General features: G+C 34.7%; 3 protein-coding genes across 4 annotated transcripts; 2 read left to right on the top strand and 1 right to left on the bottom strand.

The window, feature by feature from the left end:
• Positions 1-633: 633 nt before the first annotated feature.
• Positions 634-5,899, bottom strand: LOC130974082 (YTH domain-containing protein ECT1-like). 2 transcript variants are annotated; one of them, XM_057898833.1, is made up of 7 exons: positions 5,626-5,899; positions 4,213-4,357; positions 4,051-4,127; positions 3,514-3,972; positions 2,658-3,203; positions 2,339-2,551; positions 634-1,506 (listed from the first exon to the last, which is right to left on the bottom strand). In XM_057898833.1, the coding sequence occupies exons 2-7, from the start codon at positions 4,295-4,297 to the stop codon at positions 901-903; spliced, it is 1,986 nt and encodes a 661-aa protein (XP_057754816.1). In that variant the 5' UTR covers positions 4,298-4,357; positions 5,626-5,899; the 3' UTR covers positions 634-900. The 2 variants fall into 2 exon arrangements, with proteins under 2 accessions (XP_057754816.1, XP_057754817.1); XM_057898834.1 differs by having other exon boundaries at positions 2,658-3,065.
• Positions 5,900-7,237: 1,338 nt separating this feature from the next.
• On the top strand, positions 7,238-8,068 carry LOC130974655 (uncharacterized). Its single transcript, XM_057899516.1, has one exon. It carries the CDS (start codon positions 7,238-7,240, stop codon positions 8,066-8,068), a length of 831 nt encoding a protein of 276 aa, XP_057755499.1.
• Positions 8,069-10,542: 2,474 nt separating this feature from the next.
• LOC130973008 (uncharacterized) lies at positions 10,543-13,235 on the top strand. The gene is made up of 6 exons (XM_057897371.1): positions 10,543-10,705; positions 11,149-11,530; positions 12,075-12,271; positions 12,370-12,511; positions 12,642-12,801; positions 13,023-13,235. Exons 1-6 carry the CDS (start codon positions 10,632-10,634, stop codon positions 13,061-13,063), a joined length of 996 nt encoding a protein of 331 aa, XP_057753354.1. The 5' UTR covers positions 10,543-10,631; the 3' UTR covers positions 13,064-13,235.
• Positions 13,236-25,497: the final 12,262 nt, after the last annotated feature.

The following is a 25,497-nucleotide window of genomic DNA, read 5'->3' as shown; positions in this document are numbered from 1 at the left end:
TAATATTTAAAATGATATTTTTTGCAAGCATATTATTTTATTGTCTAATAAAAAAACTCACATTAAGAAATGATTTTTTCTGTATTTTTTTTTACTCTTTTATTAATTTTACTCTTAAATCACTATAACTATTACTTCGACCACTATTTGTTAGCATTACCTAAAGGAAAAATATAAAGAGCCAACTACAATATAAACTAATTCAATCAACTTTCTTTTAATTTTTAATTTTGAAATTCAAAATGTTAGGATAATAAGGGATTTTTTTTTATAACAGAGCTATTTTTTAACTAGTTGATTACACTCCTAATTAGTTCCCAAGCTAATTCAATACAAAATAAAATACTTTCAAATGTCAGTAATGAAATCAAAAAAATCAAATATTTTAGATTAAAAGAGTAACTTTCGTATTCATTATTGTCCAAAATCTACAAAACAGGAGGCATCAATCCGGTGGTGGTTGTTTCTAAATTCTAATCCTTCCCATCTGCTCGGTGTATCTTCGGATGACAAGAAAAGGAAAAAAAAAAAAAAAAACAAAGGTGTACTCTTTTAGACTTCGGTACAAACATTTTTTGTTTTCAATGGAGACAAGTAACACCATTAAGATTGAGGGGGGAAAAAACGCAGTAGAGCCTTATAAACACAGCTGGTTCTTAATCAATCACTTTTGCCCATTCATGTCATGGGATACACTTTCTCAGCTCGAGTCAAATCAAAATGAATAACACTGAAAACATGGCAGGAAGAGCTCTCGTTTACACAAACATGAGAGAAATCATAGATATAGGGAATTATGCTTTGGCTGATTTCTCAATTGGATGATGAAATTTGCAACATTTGACACTACTTAGTAGCCTATTCAGCACTGAAAAGTGAAATACAATGCAATGCAAAATTCTAACGTTTAGAGCCACTCTTAACAGCACCATCAACTTTTCCAAGCGGTAATGCTCTTGTATCTAGCGAAATACTGCCAACCTTTAAGGAACCAGATGACTTGGAAATTCTATTAACTTCAACCTGCATTGAGCCTACTGTAACAACATTCATAGGTTCTTTATTTCCAACGCCAATGCCATGTTTAGTTTCAACCGGCTTTGGCGTGATGGTGACTGAACCAATCTTTAGGATAGAAGAGATATCTTGTTTGTCACCCATAGTTTTCTCAACCTTCTCATCTGCCGAATTAGTAGTAACCTCTGATTTACTGACAACAGGATCAGGAATTGATATTGAGGTCTTCATTTGTAAGCTGCCAGAATCATTCTCAAGCTTGAAAATTTTCTCATCATTGATGGGAGGTATGTCAAAATTCAACTTTTGAGGAGCCTCCAATGCTGGAAAAAATAAAGGACCCTCAAAACTCTTGATTAACAACTTGGCCTTCTCATCCTGTATGATCTTCTGGCGGTTTTCATAGTAGTTGAAGTCATCAAGCAATGATGTTTTCAGAGTATAATTTTTGAATATCTTTAGCATTTCCAAACCCTTCAAGAAAATTACCTGCACATGAGCAAAGGTGTTAAATAGTCAATGTTAGAAGCTTACAATATAATTATAAGAGATAGGCACAAGCACAACTGATGAGAAACAAAACTTATCAAAGTCAGAACAATGTCATCATCTTTTTTGAAGAAAGAATGATATCATTTAGCCATAATACCAATGACCAAACCTCAAAACTAAGATACAAATGAAACTAGAAAAATATGAAGTCCAATATTATATTCATTATTGTAAACCAATACTTGATTCCCAATCCAAAAAGAACCCATTCGTAATCCTTTTTTTCACAACTATAAAATTAGTTTCAAATCAACAATAATGGGGAACCAGGTGTATACTATTTATACATGACAGATGTCAAGGTTTAGACAAAACGATCAAACAGACTTCATTGGCTCAATCACTCCATCAGATGATACCTTGTAACTGATAAATGATATTACATAACCAGACACTAGATAATTTGCAACAATCTATATACACACAATACACAACTAAATAGTTCAGTGAGAGGTAAAGCTATGCACACCAACAAAAATAGAAAAATAAAATCGAATAAATAAGTGAAGGTGGATTCTCACATGAAATAGAACAATATTTTATGTCATGGTAAAGTATTATGATCAGGCCAATGAGAAAGTGACATTTTGGTTAACATTTTAATCAAGTTTGACCAATGCAAAAACAGCACTTCATATTGTAACTTTTTCATTGATTTTTATGGTCATACTTCATGAAGTACAAAAATACTAGGTGGTAGCAAACACCATAAATAAGCCTGCTAATTCAAAATTTAATAAAGTAACTGCTGAGGAGAAACAATATACACCTCTTGTGTGTCTCTGCTGTTAGTTACTGGCTTATTTTCATTGTTCTCTAGTATGATGTGTCTAAAATTTGAATTTGGCACGTCTTTTATCATGTGCCACTTTACAGGAAAGTTCCCATTCCATTTATCTTGCTGCCAGAAGTCCATATCCTTATTAAAATCAACTTGACCTACCATCTCCGCAACACCACAGAACTGGCCACTTGCATTAACCTGCATTAGAGAAACAAAATCAAAATAAAAAAATAACAGATATCACATACGAAAATAGGAACCAGAATATAAACTCATCAGAAATATCTTGATAATGGATACTCACAGAATAAAATAAGAAGATAGGGCAAACTCCAGATTTTTCCGCAGCTATTTTCTTTGCATCATCATAAGCAGTCTGGAGCTTCTTGTTTCCATGAGGTGTTGATGACCACACATTATATTTGATACTTTTATGCACATCATCCTCACTATATGATTTTATAACAAAAAACTTTGCATCTTCATAATCAACAGGTATGTCCTCCCTGTTATAGTGATCAGCATGAATTACAATGTTTCCTTGGTCGTTACCGTCTCCTGCCTTTGTTGTATAGGCTTTAACAGACGGCTGATGTTTAGATCCACTAATTCTAGGACCTCGGTTTTGCTCCCCCAATACATTAGAGCTTCCATTTCCATCATTTAGTAACTTACCAAAGTGTGGCTTTGGCCGAACTTTAGTAAACGCAGACTGTCCATTAGCATTATATCCAAAATCAGAAAATCCACTGTTTGAAGGAGGACCTAATTTCAATTGATTATGATAAGGTCCAATGTTTCCATTGGATAAAGTATCCACAGTATGTCCTGACACACCTGAATTTCTAACCTACCAAAGACAAAGGTAAATGATTATCTATCAGCCACTTATCAAGATTTTATTTACGTTTCTATTTTCTGAAAAGAAAATTCAGTTCACATCCAAGTATCAGATCACAAGAACGTTTTTCAACATAAGGACCTCTAAGACCGAGAAAACCTAATGCCCATCCAACTCTCCCCTACTATATACACATACTTGCCATCAGACAATCATAACATTTCGATGAATAATCTTTAACTTCACATAATAGTTCCTCAACCATCAGCAAGTAATAAGGAAAAACATCAAAATCTAATCAAGAAATAAAATTTCAAACCTGATGGACAGCTGATGAAGCTACATTGAGAAAATTACTCCCAGAAACATTTGTGTGCCTCAAATCTTTCTTCCTCCCATCATTAGCTCTCGACCCTTCCGATACCCTGGCCAATGAACTTGACTGACTTGATAAAAGTTTTGAAGAGTTCCTATAAAAGTTACCAGAAGCTGAATTGAACTTATGTTTCAAACCTCTTCCATCAGGTTTACTGACAGAAGCACCGGTTCCAAATGAGTCCACAGAACCATCAGAAAAAGTATCTGGTTGAAATACAAGGGGAATATAAGCAGGTGAAGAAACAGGATCTTGATAGCTGGGGACGGTATAATAATGTTGTCCTCCTCCAAACGAGTTATCAACTCCTATCAAAGCACCAGGAATGTACGGATTATATGGATTGTAGGGAGACTGTGCATATCCATGGTTATAATATACATAAGGATCAGTTTGTGCACCCTGGGGAAAGAGAAATAAGAACAACAAAATCATACACCAATCCAAAATTGAACATATGAAGACAGAGGATGTACTCACCAGGTGGTCAGGACCATAACCATCTACACCAAAAATCCCAAGGTGGTGATCCTCCCATTCCCCGGGTGATTCAAATCCTAACCATCATAAATAGCAAATAAAAAGTGAGGAACATATACATAAATCCAAACATAAGCAGTGACATGATAGTTTGAGATTTACCTGTACAGTAATACCCATAATTGGTGGCAGCAGGGTAATACAAATTCTGATCAACTACAAACTCAGGAGCTCCCTTGTTCAGCATGACTTAAGTTTGTTCAGGATTAGGACTTACAAATTGGGAATTTAAATTTGCACCTTCAATCTAAGCCAAAACCGTACACACATTATTGACCATCACTACCAAAGCGAACATACGATGTGAATATGCAAATCGTTCAGGAAACTGGATATATCAAAGTTCAAATTCCAAAAGTCACAAAATTTTATAAAAAATGACCAAGTAAGCATCTGGGTTTCTACTTTCTAATTCCAGAAGCATCATACATTTCCATACCACAACTGCCACGACTGTTTACGGCAACTGCATGGAATATAAGTTCACATAATGACTAAAAAAAATTGACAGACAGCTGGTGTTGCACCTTAACCAGGGTCTTATAACATTGAATTCTTAACAACAGATAGCATAAACAACAGCATGCAGAACTCATGGGAAACTTCTCAATCAACAATTAATGTTGTAAAATTCAACAAGCATGAACACACAATAACTGAACAAATAAGCTACAAATGAAAAAAAAACGCTAAGAGAAGTCAAATTAAACCACATACATTGTGAAATCAACAATGGAAAAACATGCATCCGTATATTGTACTCAAGTATCAGTTTACCAATTACGTCAATTTACAGTACAAATAACAATAGAGAGATTTATCCTATGCCTGTAATGCTAGATAACTATTGTAAATAGTTACATTTTTAACTCCAGATAAATGGAGCAAACAAATCGTTAAATTTCAGCCACTGTAGACACTAATGCATGGCAGCACATAAACACCACATAGTGGCACCTATTCCCCCAAGTGTTAACCACATCAACATCTCTAAAGACAGACTAAACAATTGAAATCAAATTCATAAATCAGAAACAAAAAAGAAAACTCTCTTCAATTTGACACTCAAAATGAACCCTAAAAGAATCAAGTAGTAGTCACCAGCTCAGTACCAATAAGAAGCATCAACACTAGCTGCCTCCAATCATATCTTAATATCAAAATGTTGAACTCACTGTGTTCTCCAAAATGAGAACACAGCTCCGTAACTCAGCAATTAAGAAACCAATTCCGCAACAAGAGAAAAAAATATAAGAAATCCAACCACGCACACAAACTTATTGAAGCGAGAAATTCAACACATAACAAGCACAAGCACAACAAATCTCACAGTCCAGCACACCACACTCCCCCCGGTGGGAACTAAAATGAAAATAAATGACAAAAAAATAAAACCACCAAGAGCACATGCATTATTCACTTGAAATCGTCGCACATTTGAAAAAACCGTAGCTTCAAGCGCCAAATAAAAATGGAGAGAGAAAAGGAAGCGTCGGAGTGGAATATTATTATTACCAGTCAAGAGAGAAATGAAAGAAGAAGAAAAGGAATCAACGCATTGAGTGATGAAACGCGTCGTTTTATATTGAAACTGAGGAATTGAAGGAGTGAACGAGTTGTTTCTACTCTCTCGGAACATTATCATGAAGCAGAATACGAAACCCTAGCCATGAAAACCGAAACGGTGAAGCTTTTGAACCGAGAAGGGTCGTTTTGGTGTGTGCGTCGCGGGGGAAATAAAATTAGCAGAGAAGGAAAAATAAAAAAGAAAAAACGAAAAGTGTGTTGTGTTCTGAGAGTTATAAAGAAGAGAGAAGTAGATTCCCCACTATTTAAGATACGAAGCGTTTCGCTGTTTCTATTCTGCCTTTTTGAGATTACCGAAATGCCCCTGAAGAGGGTGCTGTTGGAAATACCAACAGTGACGACGTCGTTTTGGCTGCTTGGTGGACACGCATCTTGTGAGGTCGCTGTGTCGGTCATGAACTCGTGGTGACCGTCCAATGACGAAGCTTGGAAGGTGATCTGCTTTGACCATAATGCCCTTGGTATTTCTTCGCCGACAGTGCATGAGCGGTCGTAGTGTGACGAAAGAAGGTTGTGAGGGCAGTACCGACTATTGACCCCCCACGCAGCCCACAAGTAACGGCAGCAAGCAATGTTAGTTCTAGCCTTCTAGGGACGTCAAATAGGCCAGTCCTAAATGGGCTAGGACTGGCCCATTAAATTCATGGTTAGTCTGTTTATCCATAGATTAAATAGTTTGGTCGTTTTGAATAAAAAAAAAATAAGTTGGTCGTTTAATTCTGCTTCATTGATAGATCATAATATTTTAGTTGGAACTATTTATGATCAGTTCTATGAATTAAATGAATTGGTCCGTTTATTTTTTATTTTATTTTTTAAAATATATTTTGACAAAAAGTTCTCGCTTTAGATAATAAAATCTTAAATAAACTATATTTTTTTAAATAGTGGGTCAAATTTTCGAGTCGAGTCAAAAAAAATAACAGCTAAAAGTATTTATTTAAAAAATTTAAAAGAAATTTGTTTAGCTCGTAGGCTAACCTATTTAATTTGTTATTTTTTTTAGGTTAATCAATCTCAATTTATTTAGTCTAAAATTAAAAAAAAAAACTTAAATTTAAAAATAAAATCTGCCTATTTAAATGGATAAACAAACTAACTGAATGAGTTGGCCTATTTTAACAGTTTTAGTTAATTTCCTCTCGTTCTCTAAGATATATGTTATTTTTACTTTTATTATTGCTCTTATTCTTAATATTAATATTAGGGCAATTTACGTTTTTAAATTATTTCAACTTCAAATTTACGCAAATGCATTGTTTTAAAAATGGTTACGCAATTACATTGTTTCACTATATTATATAAACCGCTACTGCCCATAGCGGTTTATAGATGCACAGAAACCGCTAGAGCCAGTAGCGGATTATGTTGATTTTTGGTTCCTCATAAACCGCTGCTGCCAGCAGCGGTTTATGTTTGTTGAAATGCGTGCGTAAACCGCTGGTGGTCATAGCGGTTTACGTGTATTCTGTGTCATTTGGTTCCCTATATAAACCATGGAGGGGCCAAATGCATTGTTATAGTAGAGTGTTATTCACAAATGGATGGGGAGGATAGTTTTGTGGCTCTGGTCCATTGCTCTGGAAAAATTCAAAAGAGCAAACGCCACGGTGTGAAATTCACAGATAGAGAACCAGTTAGTATTTTTATTCGATCTTCAAGTACATTGGCAGAGATTAAGCTCAGCATACTACAGAAGCTCGGTACCTGTGGTTCGAAGCAGGTTAAAAAGTTGTTTTACAAGATTCCCATTACTGTTGTGTCAACCGGCGTGCGGTTTGAGACCTTTGTGATTGGGTCGGATGAAGACCTGCAGGTCTTGTTTCACTGCAGGCGTAGTTTTCCGGAGGTGAGGATACCTGAGATGTTTGCAAAGTTGGAAGATCGTGTGGATAGCTCTGGGGCATCAGCACCGGGTCCTCAGTCGACCACACGGGGCGGTGCATCGACATCACTGCCTGTGGTAGCAGCGGTAGTTCTACCTCCCGAGGCAGAACGTACTGAGGTTGAGTTTGAGGTTGGACCGGATCGAGTTGAGAATGCGCTTTGTGATGATGATTCCGATGAGGAGCCGCTCGATATTGGTGGGGACAGTGAAGATGATATACCAATAGGTGCAGCCCATGGAGGTTCCGGTTCTGCAACACAAGAGTACCCTCCGCACCTGTCGTCTTTGAACTTGGAGGCCATCGGTCAACACCAGAATGTTGAGGCAACATTCGATGGACAGGGTATGCATGATGGGACAGGTTTGACTGAATTTCAGATTGGGCAATCGTTCCAGAGTAAGGAGGAAGCTGTGCTGAGCGTGAAAGATTACAGCATTCGGCGTGGAGTTGAGTACAGGGTTATGCAATCAGACAGTCTATAACTTATGACCCTCTGTTCTTTCCCATCGTTCGGAGGTAAGTAAGCATGCCACCTGATTGTAAATATAATGAGACACAAACTCAAAAAACACAACATAAATTTTTTAACCTATAAAAACCACATAAACCATACCTGGATGCCAGTGGAAAAGAGAAGTAATCAAACCCGGACGGCCTCAACGAGGGAAAACGCCAGAATATCCAACTCTGTAGCAACTGGAGGGGACCCGCAAGGTTAGTCACATTTCTGTTTGCTACCCGACACATACATCGGTACAACCAAGCCAACGCAGCCGAACCCCAGCTATATCGCCCCATCTCATCAAGGTTCGCCAGAAATGGCAACCACCGTATATGTACTCGGTTCGCACTCTTGTCCCCAAATAACTGAGTAGATAAAAGCATGATGATGTAGGCACGTGCGTAGATGCGAACTGTCTCCTCGTTCGCATCTGGTGGTAGCACACTAAACCTCTCGTGGAACCATGTAAAGTGGACGGTCATCTGCTTGACCTTATTCGGTGGTGGCAGCTCACCGAATAGGTCCTGAAACCACTCCCAGGCTGGTCGACCACCCTCAACGTATGTCTCAAACTCACCTAGGCAACCACTCACAGGCTCCCCATCGACAGGCAACCCAAGCTGAAAAGCCACGTCCTGCAATGTCACTGTGCACTCTCCAAAAGGCATGTGGAACGTGTGCGTCTCAGGACGCCACCTCTCAACGAACGCACTAACCAATGGCTCATCCAACCAGAACCAATGGCTGTTTAGCCTGGCCAAATGGTACAATCCAGCCCTCTCTAAATACGGGATAATCCTATCATGCAGGGGCATATTCTGTTGCCGTCTCACACTGTATATACACCTAGTGGGCTGCAAAAAACAGCACAATAAATGCAGGATACAATTAAATTCTCCAATCCATAACGAAATTCCTTATCTAATAATAACACATATCTTAAAAATGTCAACAAACTTTTGACCGGTGAACAAAATAATCCCTAACACCTATAAATAAGTAGTCAATAAACTAGCGAAATTAATTTGTAAAATATTTACTACAATAGCACAAACGACAACAAACTTAACTTGCTAGATAACACCCACAATTATAAAAGTATTACAAACCTTAAACAATACATTTCCAAAAAAAAAAAATCTTTATATTCTAACCTTCATACTATTTTTATAACTAAAAGGGACTAATCTATAAAATCCGTATATGCTTGCATTCATATCATTTTTCTAGCTAAAAAATTGCTAAGCCTAAAAAAATACCAAAATAATTAACTAACCTCGTCACCAATGGAACCGGCAACATGAGCAACACCGTTCAGTCGGTACATGCTCCTTCTGTCTTCTGCCATGATAAGCCGCCGGAAGTTGCAGCTCAAATACCTCGGACCCTTTCTCAACTTGCTCTGACCTCTCTCTAGAATTTCCTCTCTCTAGAATTTCCACTCCCAACCTCCAATTGTATAATCCGCGGCTGGCTCAGCGGTTTATATAGTGATGCATACTTAACGTAAACCGCTATAGCCTCTAGTGGTTTACGCACACTTCCCCTCGCACATAAACCGCTGCTGGTAGCAGCGGTTTCTGACCAACTTTTACAAACCATAATCCGCGATGGGCTGCCGCGGTTTATATGATGCATTGTTTGAGCATAATCCGCTACTGGCTCTAGCGGTTTCTGTGCATCTATAAACCGCTACTGCCAGTAGCGGTTTATATAATATAGTGTAACAATGTAATTGCGTAACCATTTTTGAAACAATGCATTTACGTAAATTTGGAGTTGAAACAATTTAAAAACGTAAATTGCCCTTAATATTATGGTTATAGTAATTTTATAGAATATTGTATTTTTTTAATGAACAGTAAAAATTGTTTATTTTATAATAAAAAATTTATCGTGTATAATATACATATTTTTCATAAAGTTAGTAAAATTTTTTATTCCTCATCTAATCTATTTTTCCTAAAAAAGAATTTCCTTATTCTTATTGGTAATTTTTATTATATACGAGTAATAAGAAACCAAGCAAAATACACAACAAACAAAATTCAACAATAAACAAAACAAAACTGACTTAAACGAACACAGCTCAACAGAAAAATTTTAATAACTAAATCAGGTAAAAACTTGCATATAATTATTGTCTCCATGTAAAATTAGTAAAAAATTATTAAATAATTTAAAAATTTTAACTAAATTATTATCTAATAATTATTAACGGTTAACATTAAAAACTGCATGTCACCATTAAATTACCATACAAATATAAATAATTAAATAGTTAATAGTGACATTGTAATTTTCAAATTTTATTTAAGTAAAAAATCCCAAAAAAAAGGACTGGAATGTTCCAATACAAAAAAAGAAAAGACCGACTTCACTTGAACATTCGATGAAAGCGGTTAGCAATAGTAGAGTGGCATATACTTTACTTGCAGTTGCATTCGTGTTGTTTCCTCTGTTTGAAGTGAAACTGAATCACCACCAACACAAAAAACGTTTCATCTTTTGTTCATAGAAGAGGTTTTTTTTCTTCTGTTGCCATGGCCATGGAAGCTGCTGAGGCTTCAACCACACCACAGTTGGCGCTCGCTGATACTGACATCAACTGGCACAGGTTCTTCTTCTTCCTTTCACTTTCATCCTCATGTTCCTTTAAGAGCCTTATAATGCATACGTTTATTTGTATAATGTGTGTTCATCGCTTCATGTAACTTGTTTTGTGATTATCTCCTTAGTGTTTTGACTAAAATGAAGTAAAAGATCATGTTATTGTTCTAATATTCTGAGTAAAATGCAGGTTACACAAATACTCTGATTTATATTCCTGGCTTTAATAGAATGCTTCAATGTCCCTCTTGTAAAGAAAAAGAAAACCAAATTCTGCATATTTGGATAAATTTTTGTGAATAAAAAGCATAAAGAAAGCTATTATTATTGATTCATTATTGTGAGTGGCATGTGTTTTAGGTGCAATTGTTTACATTTTATGTACTTAAAATGGAAGCATGGAACTAGGGTTTGTTTTTTGTGTGTATAATCTTAATGGTTCCAAATTAGGCTGGACAAGACCAAGTTCCATGTAATTGGTGCCATTCTCTTCACTGCTCAATCAGCTTTGCTTCATCCAACAGCAGTGGTTAAGACAAGAATGCAAGTAGCTGGTTCTGGACTCTCTCAAATGCGCGGAATGTCGGTGTTCACTCATATTCTAAGGAGTGATGGTGTTCCCGGAATCTTTAGAGGTTTTGGCACTTCTGCTATTGGATCAATGCCTGGGAGGGTCCTAGCTTTGACGTCTCTAGAGATGTCGAAAGACATTATGATGAAATACACACAAGGTAGTGATATACCAGAAGCTTCAAGAATCGGCCTTGCGAATGGTGTGGCTGGCATGTTTTCCAATCTGGTGTCTTGTGTATACTTCGTGCCTTTGGATGTGGTACATAATTTTACACCTATATTCAATATATGTTTTTTTTTTTTCCTTCTTTCTTTTTGCTTTCTTTGTATTTATCATGTTATCTTTTCATTATTCTTTATATATTCCCTTTCCGTTTTACCGAAAATGGAAATAGCATGATGTTTTGGAAGTTGATGTAGAATGCAAAAGGAGGATTTCATACAAGGCTTAGATAGTGACTCTTCTTGGAGAACGAAAAGGGGTTTTTAATTTTTGCTATGCTTTTTTGTCACTTCCCTCACTTTCTGACAATGATCTTTACTAATGTTGACTGAAGTTGATCAATGGTTCTTCTTCTATTGCTCTGCTTTTCCATCTGTTCCAAGCATTTTTCTTATGTTTCTTCTCAAACCATAGCTTTTCTGTTGCTGGATTCTTTAGCGAAAAAAAAATATATAATTTGCCTACAAATGTTAGAGCTATAAATCTGTTTTGGTAATTATAATGGTTAATGAGTCTTCTGTCTGCTCTCATAACTGTTTGTGAAGCATCATATGAAGAAATTTGTTTGATGTTTGATCAGATCTGCCAGAGGTTAATGGTACAAGGTCTTCCAGGAACGGCTCCTTGTCGAGGACCATTTGATGTTATACGTAAAGTTTTCAAGGCTGAGGGTTTCCGAGGCTTGTATAGAGGTTTTGGATTAACAGCTATAACTCAGTCACCGGCATCTGCACTATGGTGGGGTTCATATGGCGCGGCACAACACATAATTTGGAGGTACATTCTAACTTACAACAATCTACTACTAGTAAATATTTTAAGAGTTGTTCATTCTATAGGTTATTATTATGATTATGACATGCTTAATGGTTTAGGAGTTTGGGCTTCAAAGATGATGCAGAGAACAAACCTTCACATTTTCAAATGGTGACGGTTCAAGCTACAGCAGGGATGGTGGCCGGTGCGTGTTCCTCGGTTATCACTACTCCAATAGATACAGTAAAAACACGCCTTCAGGTAAATGAAGCTTTAATCTTCTCTGGGTTTGAAGTCTCTTCCAAAGTGTAGGTTTCGATAATTTTTTCTTTGGGGTTTTGAACTGTGATATGGTTATATTTTGGATTTGCATCTTCTGATTTGCACAAAGGTTATGGACAACTACGGTTCTGGAAGACCATCAGTACTGAAGACAACAAAGACACTCCTTAAAGAAGATGGCTGGTGGGGATTTTACCGGGGGTTTGGACCTCGATTTCTAAACATGTCACTTTATGGAACAACAATGATCGTTACTTATGAACTGATAAGTATGTCGAATCTTCTTCTATTCTCTTTTGCAATAAATTATTTTGAGTAAGGCTAGTTGATATCACTGAGAAAGGTGTGTTACATTCTTGTTTTTTCTTTCTTTCTTTCTTTCAATGCATAATGCTATTATGAGAAGCATTTTGACATTGATTGATCTTATTTTGATATGGGCATATGGCTAAAATCTTATTTGCTTTCATTTCTTGTTTCTTTTCAACAGAGAGATTGTCAGTACAACCGAGTTTGAGGTCTGTAGCTTAAACTGCAAGCGCGCTATAAGACCTGGGACAAGGATTCAACACTTAATTTTAGCATGCCTAGCTTGTGTATAGGAACAGCAAATTGGTGAATTCCGTCAAGCTCAAGCATTAATGAAGCAGCAATTTTGAAGGAAAAAGGCTTGCTTGTAGCCAGAGCTTCTCGCCGAGCAATTTTGAAGATAATGTAAGAATAACAAACAAAAACGAATTTAGATTCTTCCCTTTGACATTTGAGTTAGATTGATCTGATTCTAGGTCTGAGTAAAATGGTACTGGAACAAAGTACTAATTTGATGAGAAAAGAGCGGAACTGAAATTATAAATTCTTATAAAAGGAAAACGTTTTTTATGTGTGTGAAAGTTACACTCAAACAAACAAAATACTCGTAAGAGAGACTTAATTTTTCTCTCTCTAATTACTCTCGCCACATTCACCAATTAGTTCCTTTAAAAGCAGCTTTTGTTAGGGTGTTTAACAACAAGGTAGCGTTTGTTTTCAGGTACTGATACAGAGACTGAGAGATTGAAACTTAGTATCGTGTTTGTTAGTTCAGAGATTGGTACTAAAATTTCTGTCTCTATCTCTAAAATTTTAGTATTTCAGTACCTCCAAAAAGTAGAGACACAGGAGACTGAAATTTTTAGAGATGGAGACTGAAACTTTAATAACATTTTATACCTAAAATACTTTCATTTCAATTAATTAATTCCAATTTTACCTTTTGTGTAAATTAAATTAGAGTTTCATTCTTGTTTCAATTCCTGTCTCTCATTTTGCACCAAACAGAATACTGAAATTTGTTTCAATTCTTAGTCTCAGTCTCTCAGTCTCAGTCTTTCTGTCTCTATCTCTCCACCAAACGCTACCTTAAGTTTTTCATAGACACAGTTTTAATCATTATAAAGTCGTCTACTATATTTGTATACTTTTTATTTTATATTTCTCCTTTTACAACATTCTCTCCTCCTCTGCTATCATCATCATCTCAATACCACTCCCATTGTCTGTAGATCGAATATCATATTAAATATTTGCTAAAGTTGATTGTGGCATGTTTTTTCTTTAAAAGGAGAAAAGTTTATTTGATGACTAATTCCCCTATTAAGGTGAAGGTTCTATTGGATTTCTTGTATGTTAAAATTTCAATATATTTATCGTATATAGTGTTTTGTATCATTTCAAACGGTTAGAACTACTCTAAATATTGTATTTTAATATTTTATACATCAAATTTCCCCCTTGTACATAAAGCTTTGGGTACCTTTTTTACTTCATTATTATATAAAAAAAACTGTATAATAGTGTAAAACAACTACTCTAATAATCACGTTATATGCATTTAAAATAGGAAAATCAATCATTTCTAACCACAAATATTCAGAAAACATGAGAAAATAAAGACAATTAAATAGAGTATAATCCGTTGTCATTTTTGGTATTGTCATCAACAATTAAAAGGATCAACACCATACTATTTCCTGTAACTCAAAAAGGATATATTTTTAATTCCTTCAACACCTGTTTTTGAATTCTGGAATACTTTTTTATTCCATTCAACCAAATATTTCAAGTAACTGCAAAGAACTCTATCAGTCATTTTTTTTGCTCAGACTTACAATCAGGTATTTCAATCCAACTATCAAAAAACTCTTTAACGGTCTTTGAAATAGCTAAAACTCTATCAGCACACGTCAACCAAGCGCACCACATCCGCCACATAAATTCATAGGCAAAAAACAAATGATGTACAAATTCTATATCCTTTTTACACAAAATTCAGATATTATTCCGAACCTACTTAGTCTCTCTTTCGTGTTGACCCTGCCTACTAAAACAAACCATGCAAATAGTTCAACTTTTGGAGGAACTAAGCATCTCCATATGATACTAGTGAAGTTGTAATTTGTGATGTCCTCCTAGAGAGTCTTTTTTTGCAACACCTGTACAAATAAATTAGTAGAAAAAATACATATTTTATCAAATTTCTATACAATTGTATCCTCTCTACCAACCGATAATCTTACAATCCGTAACCGGTCATGAAGTTTAGAAATTTTTTTCACCAACATTTTTGAGACATACATAAAACAGGTTGTGAATAGCTTGGCTTTGCGAAAGAAGTCGAAGATGGATGTAAGAATGCTTGAGGTGTCTTTACATTAGTTTCGAGACAACAGTTGGAGATACTTACAAAGAATTTTAATGCTTGATTTAAGCAAGTTTATAAGAGTTAGAATAAAGAAATACCTAATTTTAATGTAGTATTTATAAAAAATCGTAATGACTTGGTTGTCATTTGATAAATTTTTTTTTATAGGTATTACGTGGTTTCTTTCGTGGTAGAGGAAATTAACCCAAGTTGTGTAAAATCTTGTGGTTGGTGACCGAAGTGGTGGAAGAGAAGTATTGACTTGCTTTTCAAGTTGGGTCGGACGAAGATTGTGGTATCCGTGTCCCAAAAAAGTTGATTAAACTAGGGGTATTTATGGATCGGATTCGATCCGCATATTCACGGTGTTTATTCTAATTGGACTAGAAAATTGCGAATATGGATTCCCGATCCACAAGGCTATCGGATTGGTTCCGATCGGATCTGCACACTAGTCGAATTGGATTGCGGATTTTGTATAAATATCCGCATATCTGCGTATCTACAAAAATAAAGAAATAAATAAGTAAATATTTTTTTATGTTTTATTTCAACTAATAATTATCATATATGTTGTATTATTTTAATTTATTCTTTAAAAAAATATGTTTAATATTATTTTAAGAGTAAATATATTTAAAAAAATAAAAAAATAAATTTTATTGATATTTTTTAATAAAAATAAATTTTTAAAAATATTTTTATATTTTACGGATATATCTAATATCCGATCCAATAATTTTAATATGAATCGGATCAAAATTTTGACTGTATCCAATTCGCATTCAACACTAGATTAAACTATTTCATGCTTCAATTAGCACTTTTCATATTTTTGGGCTCATCTTTTTTTGAATTTGGATGATATGACTCATCCATTTTGGGCCATGGTCTTACTTTTTGGATTAAAATATCAGTAGTATTTTAATTTTTTAAATGGTTCTTTCTGACTTTGGGCTTGGGGTTAGAAACATTTCTAAATTGGAAGAATAGAAATTGGATAAATATTTATAGAGAAGATAATAAATATGCTGACATGTAAAAGTATAAAATTAGGTATAGATTTTTATTTTTGGGACATTCTTCTTAAAGAGATAGTGAGCCTTTTAGTCAAAGATGAGCAAAGGGTACCTCTGCTCCGGTTAATTTGTAACTAATTTTTTCCTTTTTTTTGGATTTTATGTCTTGTTTATAAACTAAAAAAAAAAATTTAAAAACTTTAAAAATATTATAAAACTTTTTAGAAACCTATTTACGTATTAAGATTCAAGTTTAGAAAATTTTGTTTATCTTTTTATTAGTTTAATTTTAATATATTAAAAATTTAATATAATCGTTCAATCATATCTATTGATTATTTATGCAATTAATGTAAAAAAAAAGATTTTTGTTGACAGTTATTTTTGTTAATATAACATTACATAATTGGATGTATGTAGGAGTATTTGCGGTGCAATTTGGATCAATTTTGAGTAAAAAACTCATTCGATCTGAATACTAATTTTATTTGCGCTACAGTTTGAATTGAATTTACGGTTTTATAAATTAAAAGAAAATTAAATATACATAACAAGTCTCAACATCAAATTTTAAATAACCAATAATAATATAACAAGTTTCAACAATATCTTGAAAAATCAAACAATAACATAAGAATATAAATAAAATTATAGATTAGTTAAAATAAATAAATAAATAAATCTTATTTTGAACATAAAATATTTATTAAATAATAATAAGACATAAATAATATAAAAATGCATAACAAATTGAACATATTATAAGTAAAATTATAAATATAATAATAAAATATATCATTATTATAACATATTGTAATGTTTGGATTTGATTTGATCGATTTTGAGAAATAGATCCAAAATTCGATCTGATATATGTGATTTATAAAAAATATAATTCAATATGATAAATTCATATTTTATGATGAATTTTGGGTTAAAAAACGTGAAATTTATCAACTTATCTTGTATTTATTCATTGAAATTGCATGTTTTTGTAAATTTCTTCTAATTGTACTTAATTGTGAAAAACATAATTTTTATGCTTGAAAATTACTAAATTTAATTTATTGTTATTCCATTCGATACCTTGATGTGTTTGTTTAACTGATTTAAGGTTTGGAAAGCAAGAATGACTTGAAGAAATAGAGTAAAAGCATGTAAAAGTAGAGAATTCACGAAGAAATGAAGATTGAACATTTTCATGGTTGTGTGTACGCATACCTTTAGTTTTACTTGTTACCTTCTCAATTTTGGTTAATTTTAGTTATTGAACACTTGTTCAATTTTACTTTCCTTTAATACAATTTGAGATGTTTCATGTTTATTGTTTTTTTTTTTGAATTGTTATTATTACTTTCTTGAATTTGGTAGATAAAGATTTTATAATTCTTGCAATTTATCATACTTTTTTATGCCTTTCAAGTGTTTGTTGAAGTGCCTTTTTTTTAATTTTAAAGTAGAATTTTACATTCTTGACTTGGAATTGAGGACTTAAGTGACCGTGAGTCATTGATGTCCAATATTGATTGGTATCTAGGGTTGTTAGTTGCTTTTGTTTCTACTGACGCTAGTTTTTCACTAAGTCTAATTAGTGAATTGGCTAGAACTTGTGGATTAAGATCAATTATGTCTATTTGACTTTTTTTCAATATTTGGGGATGACGAAATGGAATTAACTCTTCTTAATTGTCATGTTTGTAAAAATAGGGGAAAGCTAAAAATACTAAACAAGTGAGATGAGAGTAGGGAGAGAAAATCAGAGAGTTGACGAGGGTTCAGGGTTCCAATGGATAGAGGTAAGAAGAAGGAAAACAAATCATGGGAGTTCAATCCCACATGATAGACCACATAAACACCAAAGAGCAACCAAAAGTGACAGAGACAACACTAAGGTGACTGAAAGCTTTATGAAACTAGAAGAAAGATCTTTTACGGTGTTTGTAGACAACCTGCATGAAGATACATCAATCCAATGGTTATGGGAGATATTCAGCCAGCAAACATAGGTAGTTGATGTCTATCTCTCAAAAAAAATAGAAGCAAAAAACAAGACTCAAATTCGCTTCTGTAAGGTTTGCATACAAGAACCATGCGGTAAGAGCAGCTAGAGAACTAAATGGTTTGAGAGTGATGGGAGCATCTCTATTGGTCGCAGAGGCATGATATAAAAGAGGATTAGATGGAGACAAACAATTGGGGCAAGATAAAACAACTATGGTCTCAAAGAAAAATTTAGAAGGTGAGACGGATGAAGAAAGAAACAAAATGAAGCAGAACATCGATGGAAGATCTTTCAAGCAAATCCTTATGAACCAACCGATCAAGGAAGGAATAATGAATGATAGAGAGAGAAATAAAAAGGTCCTAGTGATGCTTGGAGAGATAAGAGGAAGGTCAGACAGCAACATGGTAAATATGTTAGAAAAAAGTATTGTGGGGGAATCAGTTACCCCCTTGGAAGCAGAAAATTTAACTACAATATTGTTCAAGGAGTGGCATACGTTGAAGGAAGTGAAGCCTTTAGGATCTTTCAAGATGTTGTTGGTTTTCGATTCGGAGAAAAATATGTTAGAAGCTCTTAAATCGCCTTTTTTGTTGAATTATTTCGGAGAGATTAGATGATGGACGGTGGGTGAAATGAATAGATCTCACAAAGTTTGGATTGAGATGTTTGGGATTCCTCTTCATGCATGGTGTGAGGAGAATGCTCACAAAATTGCCGCCGTTTGGGGGTACAGTGGTAAAGGTAGAAGATAGCTCGATGGAACGACACAACTTTGATTCGATCAAAGCTTTGGTGGACACATCCCGGGGTCTACCGATTAATGACCGGGTAATGCTAGAGATGGAGGGTAAGAAATATGAAATTTTTACAAAAAAAAAAACATGGGGGTGAAAAAGGTAACATTTTGGGAAAGAAAGAATAATTTGGAGGCGGAAATGAAAAAGCACAATAATAAAGAACTTTATGGATCAAAAATGAAGGAGAAGATAGAAAGTCAAGTAAAAGGAGTTGAGGAAGAAGATGATGACATGAAAAAAAGTGGAGAGAATATCAAGAATATTTATGTGAAGGGAGGCGAATTAAATGATGATCAAGTTCTGTTACATAGAGTGATAGAGATATGAAAGCACATGAAGATAGGGGTGTTTGTCTAGACTTACAACAATTAGAAGTTTTAATGCCTCTTGAAAATTCTGGATCCACAAGATGTATCTTTGATGATAGAATCTCTCTTGAAGTCATCAAGAAACTCAATGGGCTCTAAAAGAAGGCTCAAGTCATGAGATGCAAACAAAGGAGTATGGGCTAAAGGGAGAGGAGTTTTTTTCGGGCCCAACTTTACCACCAGGCTTTGAGGAGTCCATTAAAAAAAGAGAATTGAATATGGGAGCCCCTGAAGAAGAAACAAGATGTGAAATGGATCAAGCTAAAGAAAGTAATCACAAGAGAAGAAAAAGAAAGCCATGTGAAGCAACGATAGGAAAAAAGAAAGCTCCAGAAGCAACGACGAGAAAGAAGGTTTCATTAGTGATTGCAAAAAATAAAAAAAAATAGTCCCACAAAACAGAAAAGAGGTAGAACAAAGGTCAAGAAGAGACGGAGTGGGGGAAGAAAACTCTGCAAAAAAGAAGAAACAGTTAGACGGAACGTGATGAAGGAGATGAGGAAGACGACATCGAAGGGGATGCAATCAAATCATGGAGAATGGGTTCAGAACTTATGATGGAATGCGATAACGAGGAAGAACAAGTGAAGTTCCTGATGAAAGTAAGAAAAGACTCAAGAAAGACTCCTGAAGATATCAACGCCAGAGCAAGGGTCAGAGGCAAAAAGAAACCCTCTCTAAACCAGGTTGGTGATTTAATCTTGACTCGATGATTGTGTTCTGGAACTGCAGAGGCCTGGAGAGTAAAAAAAAGTTAGGTTGTGTGAAAGAGATGGTGAGGAAGTATAATCCTTGGATTTTGGATTTAATTGAAACAAAATTGAAAGAGATAAATGTGAATATTGTGAAGAAAATATGGGGACAGGGAGACTTTGACTGGGTAACGGTAGAATCTATTAGGGCTAGCGGGGGTTTATTATGTATATGGGACAAAGATTGCTTCACGGATCTAGAAAGGACAGTGGAAAGTAGATAGATCTGTATTAGGGGAACACTAAAGCAGGAAAATTTTGAGATAGCAATTTTGGTTGTGTATGACGATCATTAGAGTAAAAAGAAGTATGAATGCCCCCTTCATTGCTATTGGAGACTATAATAAAGTGCTAAATTCTAATGAAAGATGCAGTGAAAGAGGCAGTGAGATAGGTATGGCAGATTTCAAAGTATGGATGGAAGAGATGAATTTGGTGGACTTGCCTCTACAAGGTAGGAAGTTCACGTGGAGAAGGAGAAGTTAAGCAAGAAGATTGGATAGGATTTGTGTCAACCCAGGGTGGATTCAGAAGTTCCCGCATTCCAAATTGGAGGTGGTGCAGTCAAAATCTGACCATGTCCCACTATGGCTAAAATCAGATTCTACGGATTGGAGCCCCAAGCCTTTTCGGTCCCTAAATGTTTGGTTCTCAAATCCAAAATTTATTCCAATGATCAAAGAAGAATGGCTCAAGTTGGGCAACATTCCAACTCAGGACAAGATGAAATTATTGAAGAAGCACATCTCAAGATAGAACATGCAAGTTTTTGGGAACATCAATGTAAGGATAAACAAATTTGAAGAAGAAATAGCCAAAGTGGAGGTCAAGTTAGAGAGAGGAGAGAAGGAAGGCTTTGACAGGTCAACTAGAATTATGGTATAAGAGAAAAGGGGAATATTGGAAGCAAATATCGAGGGAGAAATATATTAAAGAGGTGGATAAAAATTCAAGATATTTCCATACTATGGCAACAATTAAAAATTGAAGAAAACAAGTGGTGGAGCTAAGATGCGGTGAACGAAGAATAAGAAATCCAAGAAGAATCAAACAAGAAGCTCAAAAGTTCTTCATGAACTTATACCACCAAGAGGTAATGCCAGAGATAAAGATCAAGGAGGGGTTGCTGAGTAGAATATCTAATGAGCACGCAGATGAAATTGAAAAACAACCCACATTGAAAGAAATCAAAGAAGCGGTCTGGAGTTGTGGTTCTACAAAGGCACTTGGTCCTGATGGCCTTAATATGTACTTTATTAAGAAAATCTAGGAAATTATTGGAGAAGAGTTTAGTGAATCAGTGATGAGTTTCTTTAGATCTGGCTTCTTACCGAGATCGCTGAACATGACTTGGGTCACTTTAGCAACAAAAGTGGACGTCCCGAGTGAGATGAAGGAGTTCCGACGTATTAGTATGATTGGAGGTATATATAAAACCATTTCAAAAATTCTGGTAAAAAGGATGAAGGCGGTGTTGAGAAATTTGGTGGGTGAAGTTCAAACAGCTTTTATACAAGATAGACAAATTTTAGATGGAGCCCTTATTGCGTGCGAAACAGTTGCGTGGATGAAAAAGAAGAAAACAAAGGGGAACATTGTGAAGCTAGATTTTAGAAAAGCGTATGATACTATTAGATGGAGCTTTGTTGATCTTGTTTTTGAACGCATGGGTTTTGGTGCCATTTGGAGGGGATGGATACAAGGACTATTCAAAACAGCAGCAATGTCAATTCTTGTTAATGGAAGCCCAACTGAGCCATTCCAAACGAGGAGAAGTCTGTACCAAGGTGACTCTATCTCGCTCTTCCTTTTCGTTTTAGTAGCTAAAACTTTGAATAGAATGTTGTGCTTGGCAAGAGAAAAAAGTTTCATTAACGGTTTGAAGATTGGGAAAGAAAAAATTATCCTATCCCATCTTCAATTCGCTGATGATACAATGCTCTTTTGTCCCCTTGATCGTGTTACTTTAGAGTACTATAGAAGAATTCTTGATTTCTTTGGTATGATGTCGGGTTTACAAATCAACTATCATAAATCGACTTTGATCCCGGTAAATGTGGCGGTATCGAAAGTGAAGCTCTTGGCGGATGAAATGAGGTGTTCGGTGGGCACAATACCTATAATGTACTTGGGCATTCCGCTGGGTGCTAATCCAAAGAAGGTAGCAACTTGAAAACCGGTGCTGAAAAATATAGAAAAAAAATTATCCAAATAGAAGGCAGGACTTCTGTCTAGAGATGGAAGGCTAACAATGATTAAGGCGGTATTAAATAATCCCCCAATATACTATTTAAGCCTCTTCAAGATGCCCAAAGCAGTGGAAAAGAAAATAATTGCACTCCAACCAGCATTCTTTTGGAGTAAGAAGGATGGTAAGAAGAAGATGCCAATGATCAGTTGGAGTCAGATTCAAAAACCAAAAGAGCATGGAGGTTTAGGAGTGAGGGACATTACTATTAAAAATGCAGCGTTACTTTTCAAATGGTGGTGGAGATATGCAGACGAAGATAAACCCCTTTGAAAACGGATTGTGGCCTCTTGCAATGATATGAAACTAAAGGAATCTCTTCATGACTTTAAGGTCCCTAAATCTACTGGACCTTAGAAAGACATAATTAATGGTGTGAAGCAAATTGTCCCTATGGAGACAATTGCGGGTCACGGTTTAAAGATGTCGGTGGGAAATGGGAGTAAAACAAAATTCTGGGAGGACAAGTGGCTTGGAGACTTTAGCCTCAGAGATAAATTTTCAAGACTCTTTGTCATATCAAGTAACAAGAATAAAGTGATTGCAAATTGTGATTTTTGGGATGGTCTATTATGGAACTGGAACCTTCGGTGGAGGAGATTTTTTTTGAGTGGGAGCGTAAACACTGTGAGAAATTATATTCTTATTTGCAAAATATTTTCTTAAATGCATGTACAGAGGATAAAGGAGTGTGGACGTTCACGACAGATGGATGCTTCACTATCAAATTAATGATAAATGCTGTAGAAGGGGAAACCTTGGTTTTGCCAAATCAAAACACTTCTTTGATAATATTTGGAGAGGAGCTGCTCCACCAAGGGTGGAAATGATGGCATGGTTTGCGATTTTGGGAAGGTTGAACACAAAGAAAAGGTTAGCAAGGTTGAATATTATAGGAGAGAGTAAGACTACTTGTGGGCTGTGTGAAAGACATGAAGAAGATAAAAATCATCTCTTTATTCATTGCAAGTTGGTGGAATTTCTGTAGGTAAAAGCATTTCAAGAGGGAGGAATACAATGGGTTAAACTAGCAGAACTAAAATAATTTTTGGAGGTGTGGTGTGATCAAGAAGTGAGTATATGCGGAAGGAAGAGATGAATCAATCTTTGATTTGCGATTATTTGGGTGGTTTGGAGGAAGAGAAATCAAAAGATATTCCATAATAAAATAGATAAAGTGGAGGACATTTGGGAGGAAATAAAATACCATTGAAAAGAGTGGGATGGCTATATCAAAGGGAGGAATCAAGAGAGGGTGCAGTTGGTAAAAACAAGTATGAAGAGAGATATCACCCAAAGGAGTAACCAAAACAGTTTGCATTTGTGGCTTTGTGTTGATTTTATCCATGAAAAGCAATTGGTTGCAACTGGAGGATATCTTACAAATGCAAATAACTATTTGGTGATTTTTCTTTGTGAGTTTTGTGATGCAGGTAATTTGGTAGCTGCTGAAATTCAGAGAGTGAAAAATGTGATACAATTTATTTTGGAGGAGTCAATTGGTAAAATTGAGACCTATAGGTGATGTCAAATAATCCAAATTTAGTGCAGTGGGCATCAAGAAAAGACTACAAATAATGAAATTTTAATTTTAAAAGAAATAATTTCTTGAATTTGCTACAATATAGAAAATTTATAGATTCATTTTACAAAATTGATTGATTCAAGCACTTCAGCTCTTGGAGAAACTTGGCAAAATCTGAAGATTGTCAAAGAATTTATTGGTGTAACCGTTCCTGGTAAAGTGGCTGCTGCTAGCAATACAGATTTCTTTGAATTGTGTGTGGTTCTATTATTTTTTTGGCTTGATGGCCATGCCGAAGGGATTTTAGAGATTGGGACAAGGCATCTCTTCTTTGATGGAATGAGTAGTATTTTGTTTGGAGTTGTGGTGGTTTGAGTCTGATAGAAGGTGTTTTGTTTTAGGTGTTGTTTTGTGCATGATCCTTCTTATATATTGGTTATGATAGTGTTGTTTGTTTGGCATCTATAGTGATGCCATCTCTCCCTTTGTGGTCGAAAACCTTGCAAGAAATTGATAAAAAAATGTCATGTTTGTAGTTAATGACTTTGATAAGAAATCTTAACTCTCAATCATTTTCAAAATACTTTTTAGCACTTGAATTTTTTGTTTGCTTTTTATTTTTTTTCCATTTAATTTCTTGTCTTTTGCTATCAAAAATCATTTTTCTCATAAACAATGATGCGCACACCTCACTGCAATTCCTTTGAGAGACGACTTAAAATTTAAAACTCTCAGTTTGTATTGATTTGAATTTGTGACAATCTTTTAAACTCTGGCACAGATCATTCGTTGGTTTAGAACTATACTATTGATGAAGCGATTTTTATTGAGAAATTTTGAACCAACATTTGGTTCGCGTCACAATTAAATCCAAATTAGTACGATTTTAATTGGTTTTTGGTTTAGATTAAATTGAATAAACGATTTAATTTATATCGATTTATATTTGAACACCCTTAGATATATGTGTAAATTTATTTTCTTGTAGGATAAATCAGACAATTTCCAATCCTAAACAACATATACATGGGTGGTTAAAGTGCTTGTTTGGACGCTATTAAATCGAAAAAAAGATATTTTTTTAATAAAAAAGATTTTTTTATTTTTTAATTTGTTTGGTAAATTTTTAATAATAAAAAGTAAAAATACTAAAAAAATTAAATTTTTTTTTTTGAGAAGTTATAATTTATATTTTTTTAAAAAGATTTTTTTTTTAAAAAATAGATATTTTTCACATAATAAATGGACAAAAAAGTATTTTTATCTTATTTTACTCAAACATAATTTATAGATAAAAAGATATTTTTACATGAGATAAAAAGATCTTTTACATAAGATATCCAAACATAAAATTACTTTTACTCTTATAAAGAATTTAAAAAAAAAGTCATAAAAAAGAAAGATTTTTTTTGGAAATGGGTCTAAACAGCCCAAACCCATGTTTCAAATTTGGTTTGCAGTTGCATAAAGGCCAACAAATCTAACTTTTGTGCCAAAACTCATGGAAATCTAATTTGTATTGCTTTAAAATTAAATTCTTTTAAGCCCAAACGGAGAAAGGAGAAGAAAGA

The sequence above is a fragment of the Arachis stenosperma genome, chromosome 4, assembly GCF_014773155.1.
Source record: "Arachis stenosperma cultivar V10309 chromosome 4, arast.V10309.gnm1.PFL2, whole genome shotgun sequence".
Classification (NCBI taxonomy): domain Eukaryota; kingdom Viridiplantae; phylum Streptophyta; class Magnoliopsida; order Fabales; family Fabaceae; genus Arachis; species Arachis stenosperma.
This window is presented reverse-complemented; position numbering and strand designations above follow the sequence as displayed.

What these genes read in the sequence shown, in the direction of transcription:
- LOC130974082 (XM_057898833.1), bottom strand. Translation starts at nt 4,297, where the DNA reads ATGCTGAACAAGGGAGCTCCTGAGTTTGTAGTTGATCAGAATTTGTAT. An exon ending in CTTCATCAGCTGTCCATCAG is followed by an intron (nt 3,204 to 3,513) that starts GTTTGAAATTTT and finishes TGTCTTTGGTAG; the next exon opens with GTTAGAAATTCAGGTGTGTC. An exon ending in CTATCTTCTTATTTTATTCT is followed by an intron (nt 2,552 to 2,657) that starts GTGAGTATCCAT and finishes TCTCTAATGCAG; the next exon opens with GTTAATGCAAGTGGCCAGTT.
- LOC130973008 (XM_057897371.1), top strand. Translation starts at nt 10,632, where the DNA reads ATGGCCATGGAAGCTGCTGAGGCTTCAACCACACCACAGTTGGCGCTC. An exon ending in ACTTCGTGCCTTTGGATGTG is followed by an intron (nt 11,531 to 12,074) that starts GTACATAATTTT and finishes ATGTTTGATCAG; the next exon opens with ATCTGCCAGAGGTTAATGGT. An exon ending in CAGTAAAAACACGCCTTCAG is followed by an intron (nt 12,512 to 12,641) that starts GTAAATGAAGCT and finishes ATTTGCACAAAG; the next exon opens with GTTATGGACAACTACGGTTC.
- LOC130974655 (XM_057899516.1), top strand. Translation starts at nt 7,238, where the DNA reads ATGGATGGGGAGGATAGTTTTGTGGCTCTGGTCCATTGCTCTGGAAAA.